Below are 17487 nucleotides of genomic sequence, written 5' to 3' on the forward strand. Positions count from 1 at the left end.
GTGCCCATATATGCTCGAAAGCTCTAATCTTGCATGCAAAACTTGATTAGAAAAAAAAATAAAAAAAGTATTAAGTATTTATAGGCAAGAAGAAAGCTTTACCATGTGGAACTATAATAATATGAAATTGGAGGGAGATTGGGAGGGAAGTTTTGAGAGGTGGAAGAATGATAGGTGTTTGGGTGAGATTTGGTTTGGGGAAATCAGCACAGTAATTTTAGCTCTTGTTATTCTCAGCCTCACACCTAAATTTGGGGAGCTTTCTCTGCAAATACAATCCAATCTTTCTTTTTGCATTTTTAGACTTTTTTTTACTCCAAGATTTTGATTCATGGGTTGCTGTCAAATTTAGTACTAGATTACTAATCAATGGTTCAAGTCAGTCAATTCCACTTCTTTTGATTTATTTTTTTAGGGAATTTCCTCTTTTTCTTCATATTTTTGGGTATTTTTTGGGATAAACTTAGCTGGGTTTCTGTCTAAATTTAATGAGTGGGTTGTCGATAGAATTTTTAGTCTGAGGATTGTGAGCAAACCATTTTTGTTTCTATTTTCTCTGTTTTTCTTCCTTTTTATCCACATTTTTGCATTTCTGCTTTCAGTCTCAATCCTTTTTGTTATTTTTGCCAGCTTGTGTGTTATGAAATCAATGCCCTTCACCTGTGTGAGGATAAAAGCGAATAAGGCTTTGTTCGTGTTTCGACCTTCATCTTGAACACCTTTGAGGTACTTTGCCTTCAATCCTATGTTCTTTTATCTGCAGATTATGGATGTTTGGAGAAAAAAATGTTCTTTTATTTTTGGAATTGTTGTTTTAGTTGCGTGATTAACTTAATTGATTCGTGTGGATTGACATTAGTATCGTTGCCTCATTTGATTGAATTAAGGTTAAGGCATTACTCTTGTGTTTTGTGTTACCTTTGTAATTGTTGTCTTGGTTAGTGTTTGAGAGTTTTTGTGGACGGATGCAACTTGTAAACCAAAGCCAAACCCATCCAATAGAAAACCAGGCTTTTCGACAAACCAAGGTTGCAGGACGAAGGTGTGTCAATAAGCCACGTCTGAGCTGCAATAAGAGTTTTGGATGCAATCAATTTATGACTACGGGACAGGTAAAGCCGCTAGCTAACAGCCTAACACAACGCTTCTGAGAATGTCATAAGGCTGGTCTGGTGTGATAATAGGTTGCCCACTGATTTGGATTCTAGGATAGAGAGAAGATGCTACAATTTGGTTCTCTTGTGTTTGTTATCAATATAAGGCTGGTCTGGTGTGATAATAGATAATAGTTGGTAGCGAAAAGGTCCGATGATGTTTCTGCATTAGAGGATTCCGACTTTGGTTGGTGAAAATGTGCTGAAAATGTGCAATGCAAACTAACGAAACTAATGCGTGTGCTGATTGTGAAAAAGTGCTAAAAGTTGGGGTTCTTCTCAATGCACTGTAATTGTAAAATCTAACTTGCTGATGCTGTGAAGTGTTTGGGTTTTGATTACATTAGCACCTTATAGTTTTGTATTAGAACATCACTAACTGTTTTATTTATGCTGACGAAGTGGGCAGGCACGGCAAAAGATGCATTGTGCCCTTCCAAGGACCACCAGTGATAATGATGTCCAGAAAATTTCTGACAGAAGAAGAGATTTGTTAGTATGGAAACAACGAAAAAGTTCTAGAACATCTTTGGAGGTAATATATGTCTATTTTACAAATCAATTTTGATGTACTTCACTTCTCGGCTATGACTTGAAAACAATTATCTGACCAGTCTTCTGCGGGTTACCTTGCTCAGGATTGTGAAGTGCCTTCCGTCACATGGAGGAACTCTGATCGTAGGTAAAATTGTTTCAGTTTCCATTGCCTAATTGCTTTGTTTCTCACAGCTATACGGTGAAACTAATCCACTAAATTGAGTTTGTATATGCTTTGATGGTTTTGCGTATTACTTAATCATCATAAATACATCTAATACATAACATAATGCACGTCAGCGTTTGTTAGACATCACTAAGATTATCATAGCTTTTGTACCTTTTATTTTCTGGTCCTTGCTGGGGAATGACTTTTTATTTGGCTTTTCAGGTGTGGTATCTTTACATTCCTTTCCCTTAAACCTGATGAACAATGGAGAATCGTAGCACTACCATCACAATGTCCTTACAATATAAATCAGTCGGTATCTGATACTCCGGTGAATATGGATACTCTGCATCTGCTTTACCCGCCTCCATTGAACCCATTCAAGGTTAATCGACACAGGGTTCAGAAAGTGCTTCCTCTTGACGCCACTTATTCTGTCAATTCATTTGCAAGTAGAAGGTTCACTGGTTCAAGCGTGCGACACCAACCTCGAAATAAGACCTTGACAAATAAAGCTACTAAGTGGAATGGAGTTCCTAGGAAATCTTTTCACAAGTCAATAACCCGCAGTGATTCCGCAAGTGCCATCCCAAATGGTTCTAATGCTATTAACTCGTCAAATATGAGAATCGGCAACCAAAAAATAGACAACACCGCAAAAAGAAGTTCGAGAAAGAAGAATATAAAGAAGGGAAAACAGAACAAGAAGTTTTCATGCAACACTGGCTCTAATGAATCGGAAGTGCTGTCTGAGGAATATCCCAATGGAAGTTCAGCATCTAAAACCTGTGGTAACAATGGTGGGGACAGACCATTGTCTTCAACAGCACCAGATAATTCATTGCCAGATGGTGGTGCCAATAATTCTGAAACGCCAAATACATTCACCTCTTCAAGTGATGAGGCGGGTATACCGTCTGTTGGTAATTTTGAAAATCAGGTTCTGCTCAAAGACTCTGGATTTCCCATCTTCAACGGTGTGCAAGGTATTCATCCACAGACAAGCTGTTACAATGATATGTATACCAAAGGCTACTTTGATATCCATGACTCATTCATTTTGGATGCAGTTTCATTTGGTTCATACAGTGATGATAGTACTAATGCTGGTCGTGATGAAAAACATGCTGAGACTGAAATTCACGAATTATATATTTCTGAACCGCCAAGATTATGTTCAAGAAAGGGATATTTCTCTTGTCAAAGCTTGTTAAATGATTCCATGGACTCCTACGACCACACTGAGGGAACAAGGCATGGTATTCAGGGTCGTAGCAACAGTGACGTGCAACTCGGTGCGCTTAACAAGAGAAGTAAACAAAACAAAGTAGCACCTCGTAATTCAAATGTCTCTAAATTTGGAAGTTCTGGAAATCTGCATGCTCGTACAGGGAAGGAAAACAATCAGTCTGTCTGGCAAAAGGTCCAGAGGAATGATTCCGGCGACAGCACTGGTGAGTTGAAGAAAGCAAGTTCTGTTTACTCACGTTACGATCTCCCTCTGAGAGAGTCTCATTTTCTTAAAAGAACCTGTAATGCTGCTGATGTAAATGCCTTTCCAAAGAGTGAGGATAGAAAACAGCAAAAAGATAAGGCTTCAAAGAAATTGAAAAGAAAGAGTGATCCGGCTTTGAAACAAGAATACAATTGTTATTCTAGGAAGGGGTCTCATGCCAGCATGTCCGGCTTAGATGGTTGTGTGAAGGATAGGATAGAACAGAATGATATATCAGATCAGGCGAAGGACAACAAAGGATTAGATCTTGCTACAAGATCTTGTTCTCTACCTAGCTGTCTGAGCGCTGGCTTTCAGAGCAGCAAAGTAGAATGCATGACTTCTGAATCCGTTCCCAGCATGCAACTCTGTCCAAATGAAATGGCTCATCTTGAAAGTGTCGGTAATAGTGTCTCTCACATGAAGAATCAAAGTGTAAGAAATGAGAGTAGCACAATGCAGTCTCCAGTTTACCTTCCTCATCTACATTGTAATACGGCAAGTCAAGAAGTACAGAAACAAACCTCTCTTGCAGAAAGCAGGAAAAACTATAGTACCTCTGGATCTTTTACGCACAAGTGGATGCCAATTGGGTTAAAGAATCCCGGATTGACAAACTCTACTAGATCTGGCAGTTCATCACTTGAACATTCTGATGAGGCAGCTTCTAGGAGATGGACTCTTAAAGACACTGCTAAAGGGTACGCAGCTTTCAATACTCACTATCCTGTTTCTGATGTTGCAGTAGTGTTCCCAGGTCAAAGTTCTGGAGACTTAACTTGTTCTTCCAACGGATTCGAGGGAAGGCTTCCAAAACCAAGTACAACTGAAGAACTGATCAATAACAAGCTCAATGCAGCTAACTACATCAAAAACTCTGACGTACCTAGAGATGTAAATGCATTTGAAGCTGATTCAAACAGAATACTAGAAGCAGTAAATAATGCTTGTAGGGCACAACTGGCATCCGAAGCTGTTCAAATGGCCACTGGTCGCCCCATTGCTGAATTTGAAAGACTTCTTTATCATTCATCCCCAGCTATTCATCAGTCACCCAATTCTGTAAGTTGTCATACTTGCTGCTCAAGGAACCAGGTTGGTCAGGTTGGGGGTGTGCCATTGTGCAGACATGAGGCACCTGACATCAGTTTAGGAAGCCTATGGCAGTGGTATGAGAAATATGGTAGCTATGGTCTGGAAATAAGGGCCGAGGAACTTGGAGATTCAAAGAGATTGGGTGCTGATCGCTTTGCATTTCGTGCTTATTTTGTCCCTTATTTGTCAGGAATTCAGTTATTCAAGAATGGAAATGCTGATTATGTAGATGCTAACAATAGGTTTCCTGGTTCTGATGCGCCAAGCGCAAGCCTGGATAGTGACACATCCAAAAATTCCTCTAGCATTGGTAGTCTTCCACCATTTTCATTACTTCTTCCTCAGCCTGATCATAAGGAAGATGCGGTCACTCCACCACTTGTAAATCAACTGTGTATTTCAGAACAATCTTCTGCTTATGCCAGAGATGTATCTGTTCGATTAACTGGCACAACAGAGTCCGGTGATTTAGAGCTACTGTTTGAATATTTTGAATCAGAACAACCTCAGGTTAGACGACCTTTATATGACAAGTAAGTATCCTTTTATATTTTTTACTAAAGTTGTCATTTAAAACGATGCAGTATTTACTTTGTAGCTCGTCAAAGATCATAAGGAACGTTATGTATTTTTTGAAGATCTTATATCTGTTGCCCTTCATTTCAGGATAAAAGAGCTGGTACAAGGTGATGGACTGTCACATTCTAAAGCTTATGGAGATCCAACAAATCTAAACTCTATAAATCTAAATGATCTGCATCCCAGATCCTGGTTAGTAATAAAACTGGCTTCAGTCTCTTTAAAATGTAAAATATGTGTTTGTAATCGACCTTTGTTAGTTTCACAAAACGAAGCAAAATTATTAGTAATACAACTGATGCCGAGCGAATTCTAACTAGTACATAACTTTCAAGTGCCATCTGAATTTTCAGGTACTCAGTGGCATGGTATCCAATTTACCGGATACCTGATGGTAACTTACGTGCAGCATTTCTGACTTACCATTCACTCGGTCATTTGGTCCATAGAAGTACCAAATTTGAGTCTCATATCTTGGATACTTGTATTGTATCTCCAGTTGTGGGTCTGCAAAGCTACAATGCTCAGGTAGTCATGGCTAATAGTGCATAGATGCACAAATATTGCGCAGCTGTGGCATAGTTAAGGCATATTGTCAAAGTTGCTGCGCTTATTAATTAAGATATATTGTGTCGCACGTGCACAGGCTGAATGCTGGTTCAAGTTAAGGCCCTCAGCAGCGAGGCAGACAACAGTAACACCACCGGGTTTAAACCCTTGTGGAGTACTAGAAGAGCGTTTGAGGACACTTGAGGAGACAGCATCGCTTATGGCAAGAGCTGTTGTGAGCAAAGGAAGTACGACATCTGTAAACAGGCATCCGGACTATGAGTTCTTCCTCTCCCGGCGACGCTGGAGGACTTCGTAAAGTCTTAATTAATTCATTTTAACAACTCGTACAACGCGTACAACGCGTTGAGTAGTCTTCCCAAATTAAGCATATTTAACATTAGATGGGAGAAAGAGTTACCTTACCAACCTTTTCCTGACCTTTTGTTTTTCGCTTACACTGGTTTGAACCCCCATAAATATGTATTGTGTATATATAGCTTTCCTCTCTGTTTTTGTGTTTCAGGTTACACAAATGTGTGTATATAATTTTCCTCGTAGCATGAATCTGTAAATAGTGCTGAGTTTGAAGATTGGATGCAGTTACTAATCCAACGATTCTTTGATATAACCTTTCATTTCATGATGTTTATATATTTGAGCGGTTCACCTATAATTGGGCTATAGATTTGTATTATATTTGAGTATGTACATATATACATACGCCTTTCTACCGAGAGGTTGGGGAGAGAAGGAGAGAGTGTTGGAGAAAAGCCCCCAGCCGAGCAGAAGATCCGAGCAGTCGCCAGACTCGAGGATCCGTGCCTCGAGATGATGACTGACTGACGCCCAAAGACAACACCCACGAGTCCAGAGCACCTCTATTAAAATTGACCATGAAAACACAAATTTATACAACTTGCCGACTTGATCACGACTGATAACCCCTCGGATTCCCAGATCCTTCCTATATTCCGCTCTGTCCAAAGTTGCAAACTAGAATATATAGCCGAGATAATGAGAACCGAGTAACAAAAGCAACACTTGCAACTTGGTAGTTTCAGCTGTCGAACCCAACATCTGCCCGGCGCATACCAACCATGCTCCTCCCCCATCGCCATTTTTGACAATGCCTATCAAATATAAGCAGAGCAAAATGATTGAGCCTGGTTAGGGTGAAGTGGCTGGTGTGTTACAATCGAACCACCTAAAATGTTCGCCCAGCTTAAGTGTATTTGTAAATGATCGAGTCGACCTCATCACGGATGGCCTCGTTTTGGTTGACATGGTAGTATGAATAGCCAAGTTTATGTGTATTTGTAAATGACTTGGTCCGCTTCAATTTCATATAATTGGTTAATAGACTATGTTATTAGGTAGGAGGCGTATTTGACTTATTCTGCTATTCTACTTGAACGAAATTAAAGAGAGAAAACTTGTTCTTAGCTAGCTAGGAGAAACTTGTTATCGTTTGGAGGTTTCAGCCAAGACGAATGAACAAGGAGAGTAGTGGCGTGACCAGACCCATTATTTTCAAGGGAAAATTGGAGGATCAGAACGGTGGCGTCTCCAGTCTGAGCTGAGATGGTTAGCAGCCGGCCACATTATTAGTGCTGCATGCTTCGTCGTCCTTCTCGTTTTTGTATTTTCTGATCAGACCCAAATGAATGGCTCAGACGACATACTAATAAGGTGGTGGTGGTGGGTATTGGTAGTATGCTGACCCAAAGAGAAACTTAGGTGCCCTGATCAATTTTGGGGCGAGGTGGTTTGGAGGAACACATTTGCTTGTTTGAAGTGGATTCGAGAAGCAGATTGTTTGTTGTTTTGGAAGAGTCGAGCAGATCATTTTGTTTGAGGTGTCGAATGATCATGATCTCTGTGTTACAGTAAGTTTAAACTCTCTTTTGTATTTGATGGTTGGTGGGAAGAGCAGATGTGGTTTGATCGACAGAGCATAAATTTTCTAGGCCCAGCAGATTTAGTTTTCGATAAGACTTGTGGCCGCAACTTTTGGTGGTCGGGTTCGGCTCGGATATGCTGCTGGAACCAATTTTTTCTTCTCTTTTGGTTGATACGGTGTTCTTATTGTTAGATAGGAGATATTAGCTTATGTTATTCTAAGTCCTATTGATTAGAGAAGTTATATGAGCTACTGTTATCAAAACACAAATCAATGTTCATTAAACCAATGTATGGAGAAAACCGTACCTGTAGATGAACTTGAACCGGTTTCCATGTCTGATTTCTGTAACAACAATGTTGCAGTGCACCTTCTCCTCTCTTCAGTGTTCAAGGTTCTCAACTAATAATAGGTCTTAGTCTTGTATTGAGTCCACACTTCGAGAGCAAAGGCCACCATATATATACTATACAATCTTAGCCAAATTCTATAAGGATTCCCCTATTAAAATCCATATGGAATACCAATTCATTCCAAATAGCAGTCCAGTTACAACATGGATTTACAAATCCATTCTCAACAAGACTTCCTATTCAATCTCTAATCGTACAACCAAGTTTACCAATTCATACTCATGCTCATATTCTAACACTTATGGCAATAAGGTGAGGTTTGTTCATTTGTTGCCTTTTTGCTCTTATCGAAGGTGGTCATGATAATTTTGTTGAATCGAATGATATATTATATTTATTTATGTTCATTTATCGATTGTTCAAACTGCAAGTAAGACCTTGACCCACAAAGAAAATCTTCCAAGTAAGAGATTTAGGGATAAATAACACACATCACTGTTGTATTAAAATTATGCTCAAGACATCCCTCAGAGTCGGAAGGAGACTGGCTATAGAGGAAGATTGGTACATCATTACATAATCAAATCAAACCATGATCTTCTTATTTAATATTAGATTTCATATAATTTGTGAGTCGTTTTGATTAACTGTTATTGTACCAAAACTGTTTCTGAAGATAATCAACCACATTATTGTCCACCTGGAATGCCTTGGTCAAAACATCAGGGTTGATGGGAGGTTTGGATCCGAAGACTGCATTCGCAACGGTGATCACTCCCGGGTTCTGGCTGCTGAAAGCGGCGATGGCCACAGCATTGGTTTTTCCGACATTGAGTTGGAAGTGAATGAGACCGAATGGGAATACAAACACATCTCCCTTGTACAACACTTTGGTGAACAGCCGATTGCCGTCGCCTTCAATATTGGATGTGACAAATCCGACGTAGAGTGAGCCTTCCAAGACTATGAAGATCTCCGTGGCACGAGGGTGAGTGTGAGGCGGATTGAGGCCATTTGGAGCAAAGTCTACGCGAGCAAAGGATATGCCGAGAGTGTTGAGTCCGGGTATAACATCCACGTTCGCCGCCGTAACAATTGAACCGACCGGATTCGATGTGTTTCCGGGGTACCGGAGCTTGTCAGTGAAGAAATCGTTTGCTGATGCAAGGTTTGGGTCCTTGCAGAACTTCCCGTTCACAAACACTACTCGCAATGATACACACAAGCAAATTAATCTTTTTTATGTACGTAGGTGTTGTACATGCATGGACGATGTGCTATCAGCCATGCAAAATCATATAGTTAGGGTTTAGGCCTTGCTATTTCCTACGTACTCTCTGTACTGAATGGAATCTTAATTAAGGATATTGTTTTTATATAATTAAAACATATAAGTATACGTACCAGCATAATCGGTGTTATTAATTGCTACGCAAAAGTCCTGAAGAGGACCGGGATCAGAGGCAGAGGCAAGGAGGGTGGCGAATGCTAATACTGACAGGGCAGCAGCAGTTACGGGGAAATGAACTCCTTTCATCGCTAGCTATAGTCTATAGGGGATTAGCAAGGACTTGGAACTTGTATTTAACTAGATGATCCGATGATGAGTTGCTTCGAGATGGATGAAAATTATGAATGGGGACACTTCTGTATTTATAGATTAGCAAGAGAGACTGATAATGAACTGGTCTTGGATTTTCCCCGCAGATAATCGAAGCAGGTAAAGACTTGTATTATAATTTTTAGAACAGGTAAAGATTTGGATATTTTAGAAGCAGTTAGAGACTTGATCACGACTGATAACCCCTCGGATTAAAATTTAATATTAATTTGTACCAATTCCTTTTGCAATAAGCCACTGACCTTACCAATTCCTTTCGCAATAAGCCACTGACCATACCAAAAGGAACCCAATAAACAAACAACAACATATAAGGTAAAAGGCTCAAGCAAAATGACTTGATCACGACTGATAACCCCTCGGATGCCCAGATCGTTCCTATATTCTGCTCTGTCCAAAGTTGCAGACTAGAATATATAGCCGAGATAATGAGAACCGAGCGAACCAAAAGCAACACTCGCAACTTGGTAGTTTCAGCTGTCGAATCCAACATCTGCTCCTATCCCATCGCCATTTTTGACAATGCCTATCAAATATAAGGCAGAGCAAAATGATTGAGCCTAGTTAGGTTGAAGTGGCTGGAGTGTTACAACCGAACCACCTAAAATGTTCGCCTAGTTTGTGCTAGAAAAATGATCGAGTCGACCTCATCATGGATGGCCTCGTTTTGGTTGACATGGTAGTATGAATAGCCAAGTTTAAGTGTATTTGTAAATGACTTGTGGTCCGCTTCGATTTCATGTAATTGGTTAATAGACTTTGTTATTAGCTAGGAGGCGTATTTGACTTATTCTGCTATTCTACTTGAACTAAATTAAAGAGAGAGAACTTGTTCTTAGCTAGCTAGGAGAAACTTGTTATCGTTTGGAGGTTTCAGCCAAGACGAATGAACAAGGAGAGTAGTGGCGTGACCCGACCCATTATTTTCAAGGGAAAATTGGAGGATCAGAGCCCCAAGTCTCAATGGTGGCGTCTCCGGTCTGAGCTGAGATGGTTAGTAGCCGGCCACATTAATAGTGCTGCGTGCTTCGTCGTCCTTTTTTTTTTTGTATTTTCTGATCAGACCGAAATGAATGGCTCAGACGACATACTAAGAAGGTGGTGGTGGTGAGTATTGGTAGTATGCTGACCCCAAAGTATTAAAAGGCAGGGCGTGGCCGAGACGTCCAATGGATAGCCGAGTCTAGGAGCGAGGCAAAGCCTCACATAACCTAAAATTTTAATATATATTAGCATATGGGCACACACAAAGTGTGTGAGAAATATATATATATATATTTTTTTTTTTTGAAATAGAATGAGAGAGGAAGAGAGTGATAGAGAATGTGGGAGTGGGAAGTTTTTTTTTTATTTTTTTTAATTAGAGATATGTTAGGATTACATGTATGTGAGGTTTAAAAAAAAAACAAAATTTGGTTTTGTGAAATTACATTTTTGTCCCATATTTCTTATTGATGTTCTGTTTTAATTAGAGGGTTAAAATGATAATTTCATGTTCTTATCCATATTTATAACAATATAATACTTTGTAAAAACAAATATAACTATAACTAAATCAAAGATAATATCATCTTCTTTATTACTAAGTCTAGTTGTACTTGGAAACTATGTCATATTGTCTCAAAATTTTATAATTATTTATTTTATTATACGCAATTATAGATAACTTCAAGAAAAATAAGGATGAGTGGTCACAATTATAGGAAAATTTCAAACAAAATAAAGGCTGAATGTGGCAATTATAAGCAATTTAAAAGGAAATAAAGGCTGAGTGAAGTAGTTATAGCATATTTAAAATGATATAAAATAATAATTATGGGAATTTAAAGGGAAATAAAGGGTTGAGTGGAGTATTTATAGGGTATTTAAAATGAAATAAAGGCTGAGTGGAGCAATTATTATGGAAATTTATGAGATTTGGAGAGAGAAAGTCTCTCCTCCTTCGTTGAAACTAGAACTGCAGAAACATTCCCAATGATGCATGAACCCCATATATTTATATTTTCCTTTCAATTATATATATTGCATATGTGTTCATATATTTTGTAAATATATATATTTGTTCATGCAATACGCAATTATGCTACGTGGAATTTGTGAGTCAAAACATCGAAATAATTTAATAGCAATTAAGGTTTTCAAACCCAAGATGTTGAAACAAATTAGTTAATTAATTTCTAGGATTTTCGCTGCTCCACACTGTTGCGAAAATTAGATAACCGAAATTAGGCTCATTAAGTCTCGAATTTTTGTGCTCACAAATATACGAATCAAATGACGGTATAGCATATAAGCACGGATATCATCTCACAGAGATCGAGTTGATTCTAAAGTCTTACTTACTAAATTGAAACAAATCATAGTGGAGAAGCTTTGATGGAAAAGATATGAAACTTTGAAATTAAACTAAAATAAAATAAAGCTTAAAAATAAAATGCATGTAAATTATAAATTGAAAACATAAGAAAAGAAGACTTAGGGCATCCGAATTCACCGTAACCAATCCTACTTAATTCCTTTAATATGTTATGTTCAAGTAGTTCCCCAATATTGATGATCGATTTTCCCTAAATTATTCAACAACCATGGCATCTGGTTACATCAAAAGTATCCTTACATGTTAACCCTCTATGACATCTAGATGGATTTAAACAAGTAAGAACCCATTAAGCTCTATGGAAATCGTTGAAAAATCACACAAACCCTAATTGCATGACATCGACAAATAGGTGTTTATGGTATCAATTGCAAGAAGCTACACCCAAGTTAAGTATGGCATCTACTCTAACTTGCATCAAATCAACCTAATGTAAACCTATATAGTGATCAAGCATCTAAATTAAAATGAAACACATTACGATTATCCAAAGATACTCAATAAAGATGAAAAACTTGATAATAACAATGTCACAAGGCAATTGAGTATTCATGACTAGGCTACATCGTAGCCCTAGTAAAGAAAAACTCCAATGTAGCTCTTCCTCTTCGCCCTTCCTTGCCGCAACCCCCCTATGGGAAAATTTGTTGATGTTTTTTTTTTTAGTAATGCATCACAAAGAGAAGAAATCTCCTTATAACACCCACGGCAAAGACAAGAAAAAAAAAACTAATTTAACCCCACTAAAATCCTAACTAATGCACTTTAAGTTCTTATTAAATAAAAAGAAAATAAACGGAAATAATAAAAACAAATAATTATGTCTCTTCTTAAATCCATTGAATAGCACTTCCATGTCCATTTGATTTCCAAAATTGTTGCAGTCTCATCTTCTTGTTGTAATGCATATGCCTTGGTGCAGTTAATTAGTCTCTTGCTCCACTAGAATTACTCTAGACAGCCAAAAAACTCATTTTCACTTCATTTTTGCATAACTCCAATATTTAATGCCTATAAATTAAAACAATATAAATTAGTGCATTTAACCCATTCATATATACAAAAGCCAAAGCAAGTATATGATAAAAATATGTGAAAATATGCACCCATCAAATACCCCCAAACTTATATTTTGCTTGTCCTTGAGCAAAACAAAAGAAAATAAAACACAACAAATTTTTAGCTAAATTCCCAAATTTTTAATCTTAGAGAAAACACCAACCATGAGATAACTTTCAAGAAATAAGCAACTGTAGTTCAAGACATTATCCAAGCTTTAACCAAATTTTAATGAACCAACTTGGAGTGTAGTGTGTGTAATAACCATATCAATGCAATTCCAAGCTTCTTAAAATCATCATATGCAAACAAGTGAGCTTCTCACAATGCATACACTCATTCACTCATATTTGTAGGTTAATGTGTTTCACTCAAATGATTTCATCATACATGATGTCATATGCTTGTTTGTCTACCTAACTTGGTATCAATATTAAGTAACTTGTTGGATCAAAAGATCTTTCACATAGTTATAACGAGGTTGAGGGTTAATTGGTTACACAAGAAAAGAGTATGAAAAAACACAAAATCTAAATAACTTATAGAGCATCACAATTGTATTTGAGAGATAGAGAAACTTTAAACCCGCACTTCAAAACTTGAGCACCAAAATTTCACATCACACTTCTCTTTTTTCTTTTCTTTTTCTTTTTCAAGCAGACAACCGTTTTTATTTTGTTCTTTTCATTTTTTTTTCTCATGAGTTTTTTTTCTTTCTTCTCATCATTTTTTTTTCCTTTCTATGATAATATTTAAACCCCAACGCTTGGAATTCTCTCATCTTAAAAAAATTACTCTACAAGCTTTTTAGACAGGTAGAATTTTTTTTTTTACAAGGCTAGGTAGGGAAAATTTAGGTTTAAGAACAAAAAGGCTCAAAATGGCTAACTAGGAAAACCAATTATAATGGTTGGCTAGAAAGGCTCAAACGAAACAAATGCATAAATCACTTCCAAGTTTGTTATGTGAATTGATGAATGCAACGAGAGGTATAAAGTAAGTTCTAGAGATACATGTAAAAATGAGATCATGCGCACAAGAATAAACGAGATTGATGTATAGTGGTTCAATCATAAAATAGGCTCAAAAACTCACAAGGGTTACATTAGCTCATTAGATTCACATATGAAACTTTAAATCATGCTCTAGTTTCACACCAACAAGTCTATGTGCATTTGTTTTTCCAAGTCATGATCATCAAAAAAATATAGTTTAAACAAAGATAATGTAAAGAACTAATGTCAAACTAATTTAACCCCACTAAAATCCTAACTAATGCACTTTAAGTTCTTATTAAATAAAAAGAAAATAAACGGAAATAATAAAAACAAATAATTATGTCTCTTCTTAAATCCATTGAATAGCACTCCCATGTCCATTTGATTTCCAAAACCGTTGCAGTCTCATCTTCTTGTTGTAACGCATATGCCTTGGTGTAGTTAATTAGTCTTTTGCTCCACCGGAATTACTCTAGACACCCAAGAAGCTCATTTTTCACTTTATTTTTGCATAACTCCAATATTTAATGCCTATAAATTAAAACAATATAAATTAGTGCATTTAACGCATTCATATATTCAAAATCCAAATAAAGTACATGATAAAAATATATGGAAATATGCACCCATCACACACTATGCTGCCAAGCCGAGTTGCCTAGCCTGCAGCCACGCCACCATACTAGACGACGCCATGGACCACATGCAATAGCCCCGTGGGCTTGCTACACTTGCCTTCGGCCTGGTTTGGGTTCTCATACGGTCCTAAAGTCTTGAGCCCACCAGCAGGCCTGCAGCCTTGCTAGGTTTGTCTCCACGTAAAATGGCCCATTGCTAGCAAGCCCGATGCTTGCTGGGCTATGTCCTAGTGCACCGGCTAGCCTGTTTCGATTGATGAGCTTGTCCGAGTCTAGGCCCACGTCCAGAAGCCAGCCTTTAGCTAGGCTTCTCGCACCCAAGCCCAAAACCCGAAGCCAGCTCGTAGCTGGGCTTCGTCACACCCCACCCAGGCCGGCTCATGCTGGGTCTGCCTCCCTGCACTGGTTTTGGTCCAGTACCAGCAACCTTGCGCTGTTGGGCTTCATCCCAGACACGGCTCTAGGCCTGCATGCCCTTTCCCGTGCCCAAACAAGGCATGTAGCCACGCTGCAGGGCCTGCCCCTTATTGCAGCCAGCCCACGCGAGCTAGGCCGCATTGTTTTCGACCCCCGATGCCATATTTTGGCATCCCAGCTTCATAACCATACCCATATAACCATGCCCAGTTGTGTGAAGGATAGGATAGAACAGGATGATATATCAGTTCAGGCGAAGGACAACAAAGGATTAGATCCAAGCGCTGGATTTCAGAGCAGCAAAGTAGAATGCATGACCTCTGAATCAGTTCCCAGCATGCAACTCTGTCCAAATGAAATGGCTCATCTTGAAAGCGTCGGTAATGGTGTCTCTCACGTGAAGAATCAAAGTGTAAGAAATGAGAGTAGCACAATGCAGTCTCCAGTTTACCTTGCTCGTCTACATTGTAATACAGCAAGTCAAGAAGTACAGAATGAAACCTCTCTTGCGGAAAGCAGGCAAAATTATAGTACTTCTGGATCTTTTACGCACAAGTGGATGCCAATTGGGTTAAAGAATCTCGGATTGACAAACTCTACTGGATCTGGCAGTTCATCACTCGAACATTCTGATGAGGCAGCTTCTAGGAGATGGACTCTTAAAGACACTGCTAAAGGGTACGCGGCTTTCAATACTCACAATCCTGTTTCTGATGTTGCAGTAGTGTGCCCAGGTCAAAGTTCTGGAGACTTAACTTGTTCTTCCAACGGATTCGAGGGAAGGCTTCCAAAACCAAGTACAACTGAAGAACTGATAAATAACAAGCTCAATGCAGCTAACTACATCAAAATCTCTGACGTACCTAGAGATGTAAATGCATTTGAAGCTGATTTAAACAGAATACTAGAAGCACTAAATAATGCTTGTAGGGCACAACTGGCATCCGAAGCCGTTGGATTTTGTTCAAACAGAATACGAGATGATGACTGACGCCCAAAGACAACACCCACAAGTCCAGAGCACCTCTATTAAAATTGACCATGAAAACACAAATTTATACAACTTGCCGACTTGATCACGACTGATAACCCCTCGGATTCCCAGATCCTTCCTATATTCTGCTCCGTCCAAAGTTGCAAACTAGAATATATATCCGAGATAATGAAAACCGGGTACCAAAATCCAACTTGGTAGTTTCAGCTGTCGAATCCAACATCTGCTCGGCGCATACCAACCATGCTCCTCCCCCATCGCTATTTTTGACAATGCCTATCAAATATAAGGCAGAGCAAAATGATTGAGCCTAGTTATGGTGAAGTGGCTGGTGTGTTTCAACCGAACCACCTAAAATGTTCGCCTAGCTTGAGCTCCAAAAATGATCGAGTCTACCTCATCATGGATGGCCTCGTTTTGATTGACATGGTAGTATGAAGAACCAAGTTTAAGTGTATTTGTAAATGACTTGGTCCGCTTCAATTTCATGTAATTGGTTAATAGACTTTTTTATTAGCTAGGAGGCGCATTTGACTTATTCTGCTATTCTACTCGAACTTAAAGAGAGAAAACATGTTCTTAGCTAGGAGAAACTTCTTCCATGCATGAACAAGGAGAGTAATGGCGTGACCCGGTCCATTATTTTTAAGGAAAAATTGGAGAATAAGAGCCCCAAGTCTCGATGGTGGTGTCTCTGGTCCGAGCTGAGATGGTTAGTAGCCGGCCACATTAATAGTGCTGCATGCTTCGCCGTCCTCCTTTTTGTATTTTCTGATCAGACCCAAATGAGTGGCTCAGACGACATACTAATAAGATGGTGGTGGTGGGAATTGGTAGTATAAATGCTGACCCAAAGAGAAATTTAGGTGCCCTGATCAATTTTGGGGCGAGGTTGTTTGGAGGAACGCATTTGCTTGTTTGAAGTGGATTCGAGAAGCAGATTGTTTGTTGTTTTGGATGAATCGAGCAGATCATTATTTTTGAGGTGACGAATGATTTTATCATGATCTCTGTGTTACAATAAGTTTAAACTCTCTTTTGTATTTGATGGTTGGTAGGAAGAGCAGATGTGGTTTGACAGAGCATAAATTTTCCAGGCCCAGCAGATTTAGTTTTCGGTAAGACTTGTGGCTGCAACTTTTGGTGGTCGGGTTCGGCTCGGATATGCTGCTGGAACCAATTTTTTCTTCTCTTTTGGTTGATACGGTGTTCTTATGGCAATAAGGTGAGGTTCGTTCTTTTGTTGCCTTTTTGCTCTTATCGAAGGTGGTCATGATAATTTTGTTGAATCGAATGATATATTATATTTATTTATGTTCATTTTTCGATTGTTCAAACTGCAAGTAAGATCTCGACCAACAAAGAAAACCTTCCTTCCAAGTAAGAGATTTAGGGATAAATAACACACATCACAGTTTTATTAAAATTATGCTCAAGACATCCCTCGGAGTCGGAAGGAGACTGGCTATATAGGAAGATTGGTACATCATTACATAAGCAAATCAAACCATGATCTTCTTATTTATTTAATATTAGATTTCATATAATT

The 17487-nt window shown here is 38.6% G+C and overlaps 2 protein-coding genes across 3 annotated transcripts; one reads left to right on the forward strand and one right to left on the reverse strand.

The window, feature by feature from the left end:
- Positions 1–20: 20 nt before the first annotated feature.
- On the forward strand, positions 21–6209 carry LOC126600240 (uncharacterized). 2 transcript variants are annotated; one of them, XM_050266806.1, is made up of 7 exons: positions 21–726; positions 1564–1689; positions 1793–1836; positions 2083–4983; positions 5117–5221; positions 5383–5557; positions 5676–6209. In XM_050266806.1, the coding sequence occupies exons 2-7, from the start codon at positions 1576–1578 to the stop codon at positions 5895–5897; spliced, it is 3561 nt and encodes a 1186-aa protein (XP_050122763.1). In that variant the 5' UTR covers positions 21–726; positions 1564–1575; the 3' UTR covers positions 5898–6209. The 2 variants fall into 2 exon arrangements, with proteins under 2 accessions (XP_050122763.1, XP_050122762.1); XM_050266805.1 differs by having other exon boundaries at positions 22–726; positions 1557–1689.
- A 2104-nt stretch (positions 6210–8313) lies between these two features.
- Positions 8314–9470, reverse strand: LOC126600244 (germin-like protein subfamily 1 member 13). Its single transcript, XM_050266829.1, has 2 exons — positions 9239–9470; positions 8314–9037 (listed from the first exon to the last, which is right to left on the reverse strand). Exons 1-2 carry the CDS (start codon positions 9369–9371, stop codon positions 8478–8480), a joined length of 693 nt encoding a protein of 230 aa, XP_050122786.1. The 5' UTR covers positions 9372–9470; the 3' UTR covers positions 8314–8477.
- Between the last annotated feature and the right edge of the window lie 8017 nt (positions 9471–17487).

This window comes from Malus sylvestris, chromosome 14, assembly GCF_916048215.2.
Source record: "Malus sylvestris chromosome 14, drMalSylv7.2, whole genome shotgun sequence".
Taxonomy (NCBI): Eukaryota; Viridiplantae; Streptophyta; class Magnoliopsida; order Rosales; family Rosaceae; genus Malus; species Malus sylvestris.

Excerpts from the sequence above, each read along its gene's own strand:
- LOC126600240 (XM_050266806.1), top strand. The coding sequence starts at position 1,576 with ATGCATTGTGCCCTTCCAAGGACCACCAGTGATAATGATGTCCAGAAA. Across the intron at positions 1,690-1,792 it reads GTTCTAGAACATCTTTGGAG|GATTGTGAAGTGCCTTCCGT; the intron begins GTAATATATGTC and ends TACCTTGCTCAG. Across the intron at positions 5,558-5,675 it reads TGCAAAGCTACAATGCTCAG|GCTGAATGCTGGTTCAAGTT; the intron begins GTAGTCATGGCT and ends GCACGTGCACAG.
- LOC126600244 (XM_050266829.1), bottom strand. The coding sequence starts at position 9,371 with ATGAAAGGAGTTCATTTCCCCGTAACTGCTGCTGCCCTGTCAGTATTA. Across the intron at positions 9,038-9,238 it reads TAATAACACCGATTATGCTG|TGTTTGTGAACGGGAAGTTC; the intron begins GTACGTATACTT and ends CATTGCGAGTAG.